General features: G+C 36.7%; 1 protein-coding gene across 3 annotated transcripts; it reads left to right on the top strand.

Moving 5' to 3' along the window:
* Positions 1-32: 32 nt before the first annotated feature.
* On the top strand, positions 33-10,570 carry OSGEPL1 (O-sialoglycoprotein endopeptidase like 1). Of its 3 annotated transcripts, none has more exons than XM_005889532.3 (8): positions 33-168; positions 1,512-1,752; positions 6,210-6,597; positions 7,374-7,578; positions 7,655-7,803; positions 8,594-8,724; positions 8,849-8,920; positions 10,422-10,570. In XM_005889532.3, exons 2-8 carry the CDS (start codon positions 1,532-1,534, stop codon positions 10,498-10,500), a joined length of 1,245 nt encoding a protein of 414 aa, XP_005889594.1. In that variant the 5' UTR covers positions 33-168; positions 1,512-1,531; the 3' UTR covers positions 10,501-10,570. The 3 variants fall into 3 exon arrangements, with proteins under 3 accessions (XP_005889594.1, XP_070215613.1, XP_070215608.1); XM_070359507.1 differs by lacking the exon at positions 33-168 and adding an exon at positions 4,321-4,482 and having other exon boundaries at positions 1,616-1,752; XM_070359512.1 differs by lacking the exon at positions 1,512-1,752 and having other exon boundaries at positions 80-168.
* The last annotated feature ends 2,566 nt before the right edge of the window (positions 10,571-13,136 follow it).

Genomic DNA, 13,136 nt, shown 5'->3' with positions numbered 1-13,136 from the left:
ACGCCCTCGGGGAAACAGCTGCTGACCCTGGCGACGGGACGCTGGCCCCATGTTGATGACATCACTTCCGGGGTGGCAAGTTCAGGCTTTCCTGCGCCTGGGAAAGGGCATTCAATCGGCTTTGCACGGAAAGGAGATGAGTACTAGCTACTAACGTTGACGAGTAAGGTGGGTGAGATAGCTCAGCCCTCTTCTCTCTGTTGCTTTCGCGCGGCTAGAATAGCGGTTCCAGTTAGAATCCCTCGCCGCCTTAGAGCAGAGACCAGCGCTGGCCAAGTCCCAAGACAGACCAGGTTCACTTGGGATCCGGCTTGGCTCCAACGAGAAGGGCTTCGCACAAGCTTCCTTGGCTGGATTTAGTGACTATAAATCTAATTTTTCATGGCGCGTCTGTTGGGACTGCATCCTCTGCAGCTGTCCTCTGTGATTACGTCGCTCATCTCCAATCCCTGGACGCCCCTCTGCCCCTGTGGAACAATAAAAGTTCCAATATTTGCTCTTCCCGCCCCCACCCCCCACCGCCGCATTCTGTCCACTAGTGTGATAGAGAAAGAATCTACTAAATTTCTAGAAGGTTCTAGAACAAGGTGATTTGGGCGACATGAGATTAGATACTTGGCAGTGTGAAAAAAACAAAGTGCTTTAATGATGGACAGCTGTTATTGGAGACAAGAGGATTTGGGGAGATCTCTATTGGTGGCTCAGTAATAAATCATCCCTGGGTGGGAAAGATCCCCTGGAGCGGGAAATGGCAACCCACTCCAGTATTCTTATCTGAAAAATCCCATGGACAGAGAGGAGCCTGGAAGGCTACAGCCCATAGGGTCGCAAAGAGACAACTGAGCATACACACCAGTAGGATAAACCTGTGGCAAAAGTGGAGATTTAATTAGAAAAATTGTAATTAATAGATAAAATAGGTATTAGGTTATGGTCGTTTTAGCTGATGTGTTCTTTTAAGATGAGCTTTATGAGAACGCCTGTGTCTAAACTTACACGCCTGAATCTTACTGTGTATTTAATGCGAACTCTTGTTTTTCAACCACATGATTAAATTTTTCTTTGGAAAGATGTTTCCGGGAAATGGAATGCATTAGTTTTCATTAGTTTTGCTTTGCCTTTATTGTGTTGACTTTTTAAAACAACAACTTGTCTTAATTTTGGCTATAAAAAAATAAATAGCACTTTTCAAGGGACTATGTAACTATTGTACTGTAATATTAGCTCTTTTATAAAGAATAATCGTTTGCTAAGAACATACAAGTATTAGTAATACAGAAATTTTATATATAATTTTATGTCTATCTAATGTTCCCTTAAAAGAGCATTACTTTAATTCATAATTATTTTAAATAACTTTAAAATATTGTGCTAACTTTTAACAAAACTTTCCTAAATTTTTATAAAACTATATATTGAAAAATAAACCAAGTTTTCAGGAATTTTGCTTTACTGAATGGGCTAGTGGCAAATGTCAGTTCCAAATAATAGTTTGTTTCTTTCTGTTCTAGGAATTACCCATACAGTAAATATGCTAATATTGAATAAGACAGCAGGAGTCTTTTTTAAACCATCAAGAAGGAAAATTTATGCATTTTTAGGAAGTTTTCATTTTCATCCTGGAAAACTATTCCTTCATAAACTAGTATTGGGAATTGAAACCAGTTGTGATGATACAGCAGCTGCTGTAGTGGATGAAGCTGGAAATGTTTTGGGAGAAGCAATACATTCCCAAACTGAAGTTCATTTAAAGTGAGTAGGCATTATCTTGGTAGTTTCCACTTTTTTTGAAAAATAAAATGAAATAAAATCTTAATGTATTACATATAAAAGGCAAATTTTAGAATCTAATTTCTTCTTTTGTGCAAGTCTTAATAACTGATGTATAAAACCTTACACCTTTCAACCTGGCTTTTAAGGACCTCCACAGTAACTTCCCGACCTTAGCTAATCCTGTTGCCAAAAACAAACAAACTTTGGTGTTTAGCCATGAATTCCCTTCAGCAATGCCATTTCCTTTTGTCCAGCTGTATGTTTCGTGGTCTCCACTGAAGTCCTAGGAAAGTATGACCTGACCTACAGCCTGTGTTAATCACTGAAAAAGAAAATCCTATTACAAATATAAATATAAATATATATACGTCATGTCGATACTTAATAATATACCATTGTATTAAAACATAGAATGGTGCCAGGTTTATAACCTCAGCTATTTCCAGAGGGCCACCAGGCAGATTGCATAAATAAGTGGGCTGGGAATAATGTAGAAAATAACTATAGGAGGTCACTGCTCCACTCCAGCCAGTTGTTGCCATACAGGAATGTAGGCCTTATATTATTTGATCATAAGAATTTTCAAGAGAATGGAAATCCGGAATGTTATGGTAATATCTCCCAAATTTTAAAAATTAGTAGGTAACTCCAACATATTAAAATACTGTGCAGTACAACTACACCAAGCCATTGATTTCCAATGTCTGAGTAGTGAAAAAGGCTGGCGTTTTGAGACCATAAACTAGTATTTGAATCATGAAGTAGCAGTCAGTATTGGCTCTGACTTTGGGAAGTTCCTTATCCTCTCTGAATCTGTTTTTTTTTTTTTTTAATTTATTTTTAATTGGAGGATAATTGCTTTACAATGTTGTGTTCTTTTCTGCTATACAACACCACGAATCAACCATGAGTATACATATAGAATCAACCATGAGTATACATATGTCCCCTCTCCCTTGAACCTCCCTACCACCCCTGCCCCTATCCCATCCCTTTAGGTTGTCACAGAGCAGCAGGTTGAGCTCTGTGTGTTATATACAGCAGCTTCCTCCTAGCTATCTGTTTTACACATGGTAATGTGTATGTTTCAGTGTTATTCTCTCAATTTGTCTCACTCTCTCCTTCCCCTGCTGTGTTCACAAGTCTATTCTCTATGCCTGTGTCTCTATTCCTGCCCTGTGAATAGGTTCATCAGTACCATTTTTCTAGATTCTGTATATATGTGTTTATATAAATATTTGTTTTTCTCTTTCTGACTGTTTTACAGGCTTTAGGTTCATCCACCTCACTAGAACTGACTCAGATTCATTCCTTTTTATGACTGAGTAATATTCCATTGCATATGTATGTGTGTGTGTGTATACCACAACTTCTTTATCCCTTCATCAGTCTATGGACATCTAGGTTGCTTCTGATTCTGTTTTCACATCCATAAAATAGGAAAGATAATACCTGCCTTATGGAATTGTGGGTTGCATGATACTTATAACAACAGAATATTATAATTAGAAATAGTATACTTGAAGAGGCAGAGTAGGCCTCTAATGGTTACATATTACATCAAAGGGGCTGCAGTGGGCCTTAATAAGGCGCAGTGACATACTAGCAAGTCCTTACCTCCAAGAAGCTTAACCTACTCTTTGAGACATGATATATAGACCTACAAGGAAATTTAGGAGTGCAAGGCAGCATAAAGTAAGTATCACAGAAGTAGTACAGACAATAACTTATTACCATACCTCAGTTTCACAATCCTTTTACTATTTTGGGGTTATTGGACATCTGAACAAAGGAATGTTAACTGCACAGAAAAGCCTACCCTGACCACTTTATCTGAATTAGGTACTCCCACCCAGTTTATTCTATATCATCATATCCTGCTTATTTTCTTAGTAGTTCTTTTCATAATTTTTATGTTTACTTATTTAGTGTTTCCTCCAAATAGACTCTAAGCTCCAAGGTGATGGAGGCTGTGTCTGTATTAATCACTACACTGTACCTAGTGGCCGGCACAACACTTGACATGTTGCATGGGTCAGCGGCCTTGAGAGACAGATAGGCCTTTAATGAATGGAGATGAAAGACTTGTAGACTGAGATAGTGTCATTGGCAAAGGAAAGAGGTGAGAAAGTGCTGGACAAAAATAAACCTTTCAGTTTAGCTAGGGTGAAAGTCACGTGAGAATACTATACAAGCTGTTGGATACCAGCTCATCTCAGCATGTATTGAACACCTATAATTGCAAGGTAGCCTCTGAGGCACTGTGGGTACAAATATATGATTTTTTTCCTCTGAGCAACTTACCATATAAAAGGGTTTAGATTCTGATTCAGCCACTGACTAGCTTGGAGACCTTGCACCATTTTATGTGAGTCAGTATCCCTATCTGTGAAATGGGGATAATAATGGCTCCTAGCTCATAATATTGTTGTGAAGATTAAATGTGAATTCTTTTAAAGTATATGATGTAGTTCTTGTCAAATAGGAAGGGCTGCAAAAACCCCATCTATTACTGGTAACAATACTACTCTTTCTGTTATATATTAGTGAAGAAGACAAAGAGGCAAACAGGTTGTTGTAAAACAGCATGTAAAGTGAAGTAATATAGGTCTGCTCAGGAGAGGAGTTCCTTTCTTCCAAGCCAGAGACCTGGAGGACAATCTTGACTTCTCCCTCACCACTCTGTACCCAAATCAGTCATCGGTCATGGTAAATCTACCTTCCAAATATGGAAACTTTCCTCTCCCTATTCTCTGACTTAATTCAAAACCCTTACTGTCTCTTGTCTGAACTCCTGGCTCCAGCCTTGAGGCTAAATGGTTTCCATGCATCTTTAGTAGCTTTGTTCCTTAATCATCCATTTCCATACTGTCTAAAAATTATTTGATTATTAATTGACTTGTAGCAATCATTGTTAATTGTTTGAGAATAAAGCCATTGTGTTTTTCATCTCTTTCATCTCTGATGCTTAGCATAATCCTTAGAATACAAAGAAGAGGCACAGAAAGAAGGGAAGTGTAGGCAAGTGGGGGAAGGAAGAAATACGTAGAAGGGAGAGGATTTGGATTTAAAGTCTCCCAAATTCAGTCATCACTGCTTTTTTTCTGGCAACACAGTATAGTACAACTCCAAGGATCAGAGAAAGTATCTGGAGAAGTATAGTTAGAAGGCTTTGAACAGAGTGACTTAATGAGAGCTTTTTGAAATTGCTGGTGACAATCAAACAGCCTGACCTCATCAATACTTATAAATTTAATTAAATGTGGAAAGTGAGGGAAAGGAAGGAGATAAAAGATGAGCCTTGAAACCTAAGCAGTTTGGAGGTTATTGATGCCATTAACAGAATTGAGGAATATAGAAGAAAAAGTAGCTTTAGAGAATTAAGGAAAATTGTATTACAATATGAATGTGTTGAAATAAGGTAATTCCTCTTAAATAGCGCTCTCATTGACTGACACATACATATTTTAACTATTAAATAATTGAATGCCATTTGTATAGAACCTGCAGATCTTACAACATCAAATCGTCAAATATTTGAAGTTCTTTTTTGAGAGTAGAGGTATATCTTGCAGACCCTCTACATTTTTGCTCTGCCCTCTGATCAGTCACATGCTGGCCGTTGTTTTGCTAACAACCTTTGCCTTCTAATTCTTTACTCTTGACATTTGGAGTGATCTTCCTCTGCTTGTCCTACATGGACCAAAAATCAAAATTGGATTCTTGGATTAAGATTGGATCCCAGAATTTATTTCAGGATTGCAAGCTGTCTACTGTCCTACCATGACCTCAAGTGCAGTGTGTTTAAAAATAAACTCATCTTCATCACAAAACTGTCTTTGTGTTTCTGTTAGGATTTCTTTTCTCCCAGTTATTCCAGCTCAGGATTTACCTTTGATGGCTTGGTTCCCCCTTCCCCTGATATCCAGTTAAAATTATTACAGTTTTTGGTTCTTGGTCCCTTTCCATTCTCATGATCACTCAGTTTAAGATGTAATAACCTTACACAAATACTTTTGCAATAACCTCTTTAAAAATCTCCCTGCCTGCATACTGATTCCTTCCCCCAAAATCCTGATTTCCTTTCCTAAAACCCAATTTTATCCTGTCCTTTCCTTATTCAAGACGTCTTCCTTAGAATGCTTCTCAGAATTATTTTGGTGATTTCTTTTATCAAGAAATAAATGTGTGGGAGTTGTATACAATTTTGCAAAGTCAGCAACAGTAAATTACATCCTTAATCATTGCATGTTGAGTTCTTATAATGTCCTACATATTATAAGGCACACATAATTAGAAAATACTTGACTTACTGATGTTTTTAGTTATATAATGATAATTTGAAAACATGCCTTCAGCCATAATACATACTTTTTCTTCCTCTATTTTTACAATCTTAAACTTACAAAAGTTGGGGGTTTTTTTATGTCTTTCAGAACAGGTGGGATTATTCCTCCAGTAGCTCAACAGCTTCATAGAGAAAATATTCAACGCATAGTACAAGAAGCTCTCTCTGCCAGTGAAGTCTCTCCAAGTGAACTCTCAGCAATTGCGACCACCATAAAGCCAGGACTTGCTTTAAGCTTGGGTGTAGGTTTATCATTTAGCTTACAACTGGTAGACCAGTTTAAAAAGCCCTTCATTCCCATTCATCACATGGAGGCTCATGCACTTACTATTAGGTTAACAAATAAGGTAGAATTTCCGTTTTTAGTTCTTTTGATTTCTGGAGGTCATTGTCTTTTGGCATTAGTTAGAGGAGTTTCAGATTTTCTTCTTCTTGGGAAGTCTTTGGACATAGCACCAGGTGACATGCTTGACAAGGTAATTATTTAAGAATTAATATCTCCATTCTTTTTTGTTAGGTGTCTGTTTCAGCTAAATAGTAATTTCACTATTCATCTAAATATTTCTGGATAATATCATATTAAACTGAAAATATTATGTGAGCAAAACAAAAAGTAAGTAGTGCATAATTTTATGAAAGATTCCTTCTTACCCACTCTGAATAAGATGATATGAGGTTTACATCAGTATATAAAGGTTCTAATAGTTTGCATGTATTACATTTATGTTTTTAGTCAAATGTGAAAGAAAGTGCTTTGTGAAGTGTAATGTACCTTTTAAAACTGAACAAGAGGATATATAAAATGACATAAGGACATTAAAGATGCACAATGTTTCATTATTAAATGTTATCATTGCTGATACCACTGACGAGCAGATTTATTTTCCTTTGTTTTAGCATTCTAAAAATGACTTCTTTATGTAAAAAACCTGCTTCTATCAAGCTGAAATTCAAAAGAAATAGGGCAGGTTCTTATTCTGAAGTTTATAATTGAGCAGTCATTGTCATTTTCAAACCTATTTTCCATCCCCAATAAAAGAGCAAAAGTAGATAGGAAGGCAGTGATTGGCCACTATTGAGCACTTGTCAGAAGGAGCAAGATGTCTGTCTTGACCGACCACCAGGTATAGTCCTTAGTTGTAGAAGTATAGCATGTCTTACTCATCCAGGGTAAAAATCATTTCCTTTGTATCTTGGTTTCAAAGTGTACAGTTTCATGATGTTACAAAATTTTTTATTTTGTTTTTGGTAGGTAGCAAGAAGACTTTCCTTAATAAAACATCCAGAGTGCTCCACCATGAGTGGCGGGAAGGCTATAGAACATTTGGCCAAACAGGGAAATAGATTGCATTTTGATTTCCAGCCTCCCATGCAACGTGCTAAAAATTGTGATTTTTCTTTTTCTGGACTTCAACACGTTATTGATAAGATGATAATGCAAAAGGAAAAAGAGGAAGGTATATTTGTAATTAGTAAAGTTGGACAGATAAGTAACACTGGATGGTACCTGAAAATACCCGCTCATTCTTGCAGGTATCGAGCAGGGGCAGGTCCTGTCTTCAGCTGCAGACATTGCTGCTGCGGCCCAGCACACCGTGGCCTGCCACATTGCAAAAAGAACACATCGTGCTCTTCTGTTCTGCAAGCAGAGAGGCTTCTTACGTCAGAGTAACACAGTACTGGTGAGTCTTGTCATAGAATAGCAGTAATCCTTTACAGTACGTTCCTTTGCTTTCCAGAGCTTAATTGACCATAAGTGTAGGATGAAAAGATCTTTATGCCATAAGTTGTCCCTGACAGTAAGAGATTATTTAGAATGAAAACTAACAGCCATTTCTTGTACAGGTGTGGCACTTTTATAGGACATCTGTACAGCCTGTGTGGCAAAAATGTTCAAGGCTGCATCTTACTGAATTTAAAAGAGGGTTTACAGTATGAAACAAAATGCAGTGTAACTGCTATCACTGTCTTTAGAAAAATGGACTGTTTCCTTCAAATGTATGTTCCTTTGATGAAATCCCTTTAAATGTGCTTAAAAGGCTTGATAAATTTCCTGTGTAAGTGTATCTTAAACTTCATCCTTTTGAAAATTGTAAAGTGGGAAAATATTTAAACAGTAGGTTCACAAAATGGAATATAAAGGTAATAGTTTAAGAATTATGTAGTAAAATTTAAAAAATGCTTATAAGCAAAAACTACAGGGTCTAAAATACTGTATAATGATTGTACTGTGAGGAAAGGGTTAGAATAAAATGTACAAAAATGATATTGATCATATGGTAATATTGAAGTTGTTTTTTTTTTCTTTCCCAAATGTTTATTATATAGATATACTACTTAATCATTTACCCACCTACCAAAATGTGATATGGTCTTATTGTATAATCCTGGTATTTTCCCCAGGTTTACCTCACAGCTTACCTCATATTCATGTGTGCTATTTGTTCACTTTGGTTTTCTGAACTTTTTCAGGTTGTATCTGGAGGCGTCGCAAGTAACTTATATATCCGAAAAGCCCTGGAAATCGTGACCAGTGCAACACAGTGCACGTTGCTGTGCCCGCCCCCCAGACTCTGCACTGACAACGGCGTTATGATTGCATGGTAAGCCGCAGCGCGTTTGTGGCTCACTCAGAATTATGCAGATATTACTTGCTATTTCATCCTGCTAAAGTTTCTTCCTTTACATCTTCAGCTAGTTATTTTATTTTTAATGGTTCTTATTTAGGAATGGTGTTGAAAGACTACGTGCTGGCTTGGGCATTTTACACAACACAGAAGGCATCCGCTACGAACCAAAGTACGTGGTACCATTCATAATCTCTCTGCAGGCTGTACCGTAAAAGTCAAAGCCTGGATTTTGCTTTTACAGTTAAGGTTTTCATTGACATACTGGTGGTACTTGAAGAAAGATCACATTAATTTTTTTTCTTCTAACCTAGGTGGTAGATAACTTACAGGAAATATTTTTGTTATAGCAATAAATTATACAAATGTTGGCCAATTATAGATTAGAAACACGGAATAGGTAAGGATGATGAATTCTCTCGTTTGGGACCAGAACGGAAACCATGTCCGTGACCTGGACTTCTGCAGCATCAGAACCATCTCAGCACCAATTGCCATGCTGAAAATAACAGAAATGTGCAAAAAGGATTCAAGTGTGAGATGGGGTTGTGAGTATACAGCTCCACAGGATTCTGAGAAAGTGCCAAAAGATAGTTTATTTTCTGCAGTCCTTGGATTTCCCCTCCCAAATTGAAGTTCCTAGGAGTAGCACAGTTTTTCAATTTGTTATCAAGTTCTGGTCTAAGTTAATTCTGGAATAGTAAAAATAGTAAAGCATGATTATATTTCATAATCTAACATAATTCTATTTTCAGTATTGTTTCATCTGCTGTTTTAAAACTTTTCAGCATTTTAGTACATAACTATCAGCCACGTGAACCATAGACTATTAAAGCTGATCATCAGTGGACAAATTTTAGTTAGTAGTGACAAAAAGAACCCCTTTAGTTGTTGCCAGCCTGGCCTCAGGTGGAATCCACCATCTGACCCAGCACAGCCTTCTCGTGGCAGTGTTGAGGCTGGAGATGATGGCTTTTAGGTTGGGCTCCAGCTGAAGCCTAGCATAGGGCAACATGCTAAACACATAAAAAAGCAGAAATCTGAGGCCAGAGTTATTTACTGAGGAAGAACAGAGGCCAAGGGTAGGATCTAAGGCCTCTCCTGTCACCAGTGACAAAGGAATGTAGAAAGGAGCGAGCCTGCTTTTGAAACCTCAGAGAAGAGCTGGTGGAAACCTAGTGAATTTCTCAAGTAGGAATGGATAGTTTAGCTGTATGGTAAACTTTTTAGCCTTTTAGCTTTGTAGAGCATAAAGCATTTTTTTAATGTTTTTGTTTCAACTTTAACTTATTTACAGTATTTGAGAGCAATAGAACTCTTTCAAAAACATCTCAACCCCAAACTCACTAAATTGTGTACATTAAATATGCATAGTTTTTAACATGTCAGTTATACCTCAAAGAGATTTCTTTTGTTTGTTCACTTTTTTTTTCTTTTAGAATAATGAAAGAGGTTTTAAAAAATTGCCAAATTTAGATTTCTAGTCTTTCTTTACCTGTTTTGCTAGTTTGAGGTCCTACTCTATATGTATTCAAGAACCACCATCACATATGATAGTTATACACTAGATACATATATTTTTTGTCAGAATTCTAAACAAATAGTTTGCAGAACTAGTGACAGATCAGTAAGCAAATATTTGAAATAATGTGATTTGTCTGGTTTTGATGCAGATGTCCTCTTGGAGTAGATATATCAAAAGAAGTTGGAGAAGCTGCTATAAAAGTGCCAAGATTAAAAATGAAGATTTGATTTTTGCTTAAAAAAAAAAGTCCCTAAAGGTTTTATTTTTTTGTATATAAAATATATAATATTAACTGTTCATCAAGACTTTCTTTGTTATTACTTTTCTTATGTTTGATGTTTAACCTGCTCTTCTGAGAGACAATAATAGTCTTACAAGAGAGTATAAGGGTTTTTCTATTTAATTATCAAAAACCAAAATAAAACACCTTGTGAGGAAAATAATATACTGATATTGGCAGGTGAAAAGAAAAATCTTGGAAAAAATGTAGCAATTCTGCTAAATCATGGCCCCATGTTAACACAGGCATAGATCTTTTCCCACCTCTCTCATATCAGAATAGTATAAGTTCCTATGGAAACATTACCCTGACTTTTCTAGTGAGACAGCAATTTTTGAATGGTAGCCAGGTCAAAGTCATGTCAACTCAGAATTCTAGGACAAAACAAAAGGAGACTTTCTCTAAAAAATGTAAGTTAATAATTATAAAAAATATATATTATTAGGTATCTTCTCTGGAGCAAATGGGATTTCTATACATTTCTTAAGATCCATCTGAGATTTTAAAAAATATGACATGCAAGTAATCCCTCAAGGGTGTATTGTACTTTTTAGTTGGCCACATATATTGACATTCATTATTTTAGAAAGTATATTTAATCAGTGAAAATACATGAGATGAAAAAGGTTTGTTTTTTTGGTTTTTTGATAATGTCCTTTGAATCTGAACTTTTACTGCAGATATCATAACAGTTCATGACTTTTCTGCCCAGATTAAAGGAACTGAATGTACTGTCCTTTGAATTTAAGGATGATGCTACCAACTGTTCAATGTCCTTTGAGAGGTTTTGCTAGTAGAGATTTATGTTACACCATCCATAACTAGATCAAGTTGTTAAAAGTCCATAGGGTCACAAAGAGTCAGACACAACTGAAGCGACTTAGCGTGCATGCACAGGTTAAGAGGCAGGTGATTTGATGAATTGAGGCCTTTCTCATTTTACATATAATTTTTAAAAATAAAAAGAAAATGCAAGGTAATAAAAATAATCTTTATTTTTGCCCTGTACTTAAAGAGAAATACTGTAAAGTTTTAAGCATGGTAGGATGGTCTGTCTCAGAGAAGGCAATGGCACCCCACTCCAGTACTCTTGCCTAGAAAATCCATGGATGGAGGAGCCTGGTAGGCTGCAGTCCATGGGGTAGCTAAGAGTCGGACACGACCGAGCGACTTCACTTTCACTTTTCTCTTTTATTCATTGGAGAAGGAAATGGCAACCCACTCCAGTATTCTTGCCTGGAGAATCCCAGGGACAGCAGAGCCTGGTGGGCTGCAGTCTGTGGGGTTGCACAGAGTCAGACACGACTGAAGCGACTTAGCTTAGCTTAACTTAGGATGGTCTATCTAGGCCAAGATACTCAGAAAATGCCTATGTTATTGAATGCAATAATGATCCTCAACTTTGAACCCACCTGAATCTAGCAACAAAGTTCAAAATTTGCTTCTAAAGGCTTTTTTCTTTTAAAAGTCTACAGAGGCTTAATGTTTCGTTGATGTGAATTCTTAACAATGCTGAATAAATGATACTGGTTTTTATCATTTGAATTATTTATCCCTTTCTAGTATAAAATTCTCCCCAGATTTTTCCCTGGAATTCCTGTATTTTAGTCTCTCCACCAGGAAGTTGTGACTCTGGACTGTTAAGATAATTTAGAATTGAATTGGAGATTAAGGAAGTCTCTTATTGTACAGTGGTTAAAAGCACGGGCTTTGGACTGTGACACATAGAAAGCCCTAAGTACCTGTAGCCGCTGTCACAATCACCATCACCATCGTTACGTGAAGGCATGTTGGAGAAAATAACTGCTGATTAACATATATGTTCTAGTGCAGACCAGATAGACCATAGAGACAACTGAGCAAAGTGGACGAAGAAAAAGGAGTACTCTTTAAAGGACTCACTGAAACCCAGTTAGCTTTTATGTCAAATCTGTTTGCTGCTGTAAAATATGAGAAGCGGACATACATCAAAGCTTGCACCCACTGGAAACAGTAGTCTTTGGGCAAAGACATCCTGTGATTCTGAGCCATAGAGAATATCATCTGTTCCAGCTGCAAACCAAGGATACTCTGTAGGTGTGGAGTCTGGTCAAAAGTGGTGGCCACAATTTTTAGCCACACTTTTATGCTTGATAGGAAGTGATTTCAGATTTTTTTCAATAAAGTATTTTTAAATGTATACATTTCAGATTTTTAGAAGGCTCATGCATCTGTGGTATCTATCATTAAATATCTTATGGTAGCACAATGAGTGTTAACATGTAGGCTACTCTGAATCAGACCTTTTTAGCCCAGCATACCAATTAAAAAAATCTTTCTATATACACTAATTGTGTCACTTGTGTCAGCTGCTTAATGGTTTTAGGTGCAGGCATTCTATTTTAGAAAATGCTACTTAATTTTTGAAGCCATATATCAGACCTGATGTTAAATTCCAGTAGACATGCTAAGGAAATTTTGTTAAACATCAATATCAAGAATTTGCATTCAAAAAGATGATTCAGTTATGTATATTTTAGCATAATTGAAAATGAAAAATTTTACAAGATTGCTCGGGAATCCTTTCACACTAAAATGCTTTTA

This window comes from Bos mutus, chromosome 2 (assembly GCF_027580195.1).
Source record: "Bos mutus isolate GX-2022 chromosome 2, NWIPB_WYAK_1.1, whole genome shotgun sequence".
NCBI lineage: Eukaryota > Metazoa > Chordata > Mammalia > Artiodactyla > Bovidae > Bos > Bos mutus.
Note: the sequence above shows the minus strand (reverse complement) of the source record. Positions and strands in the feature narration are given on the sequence as shown.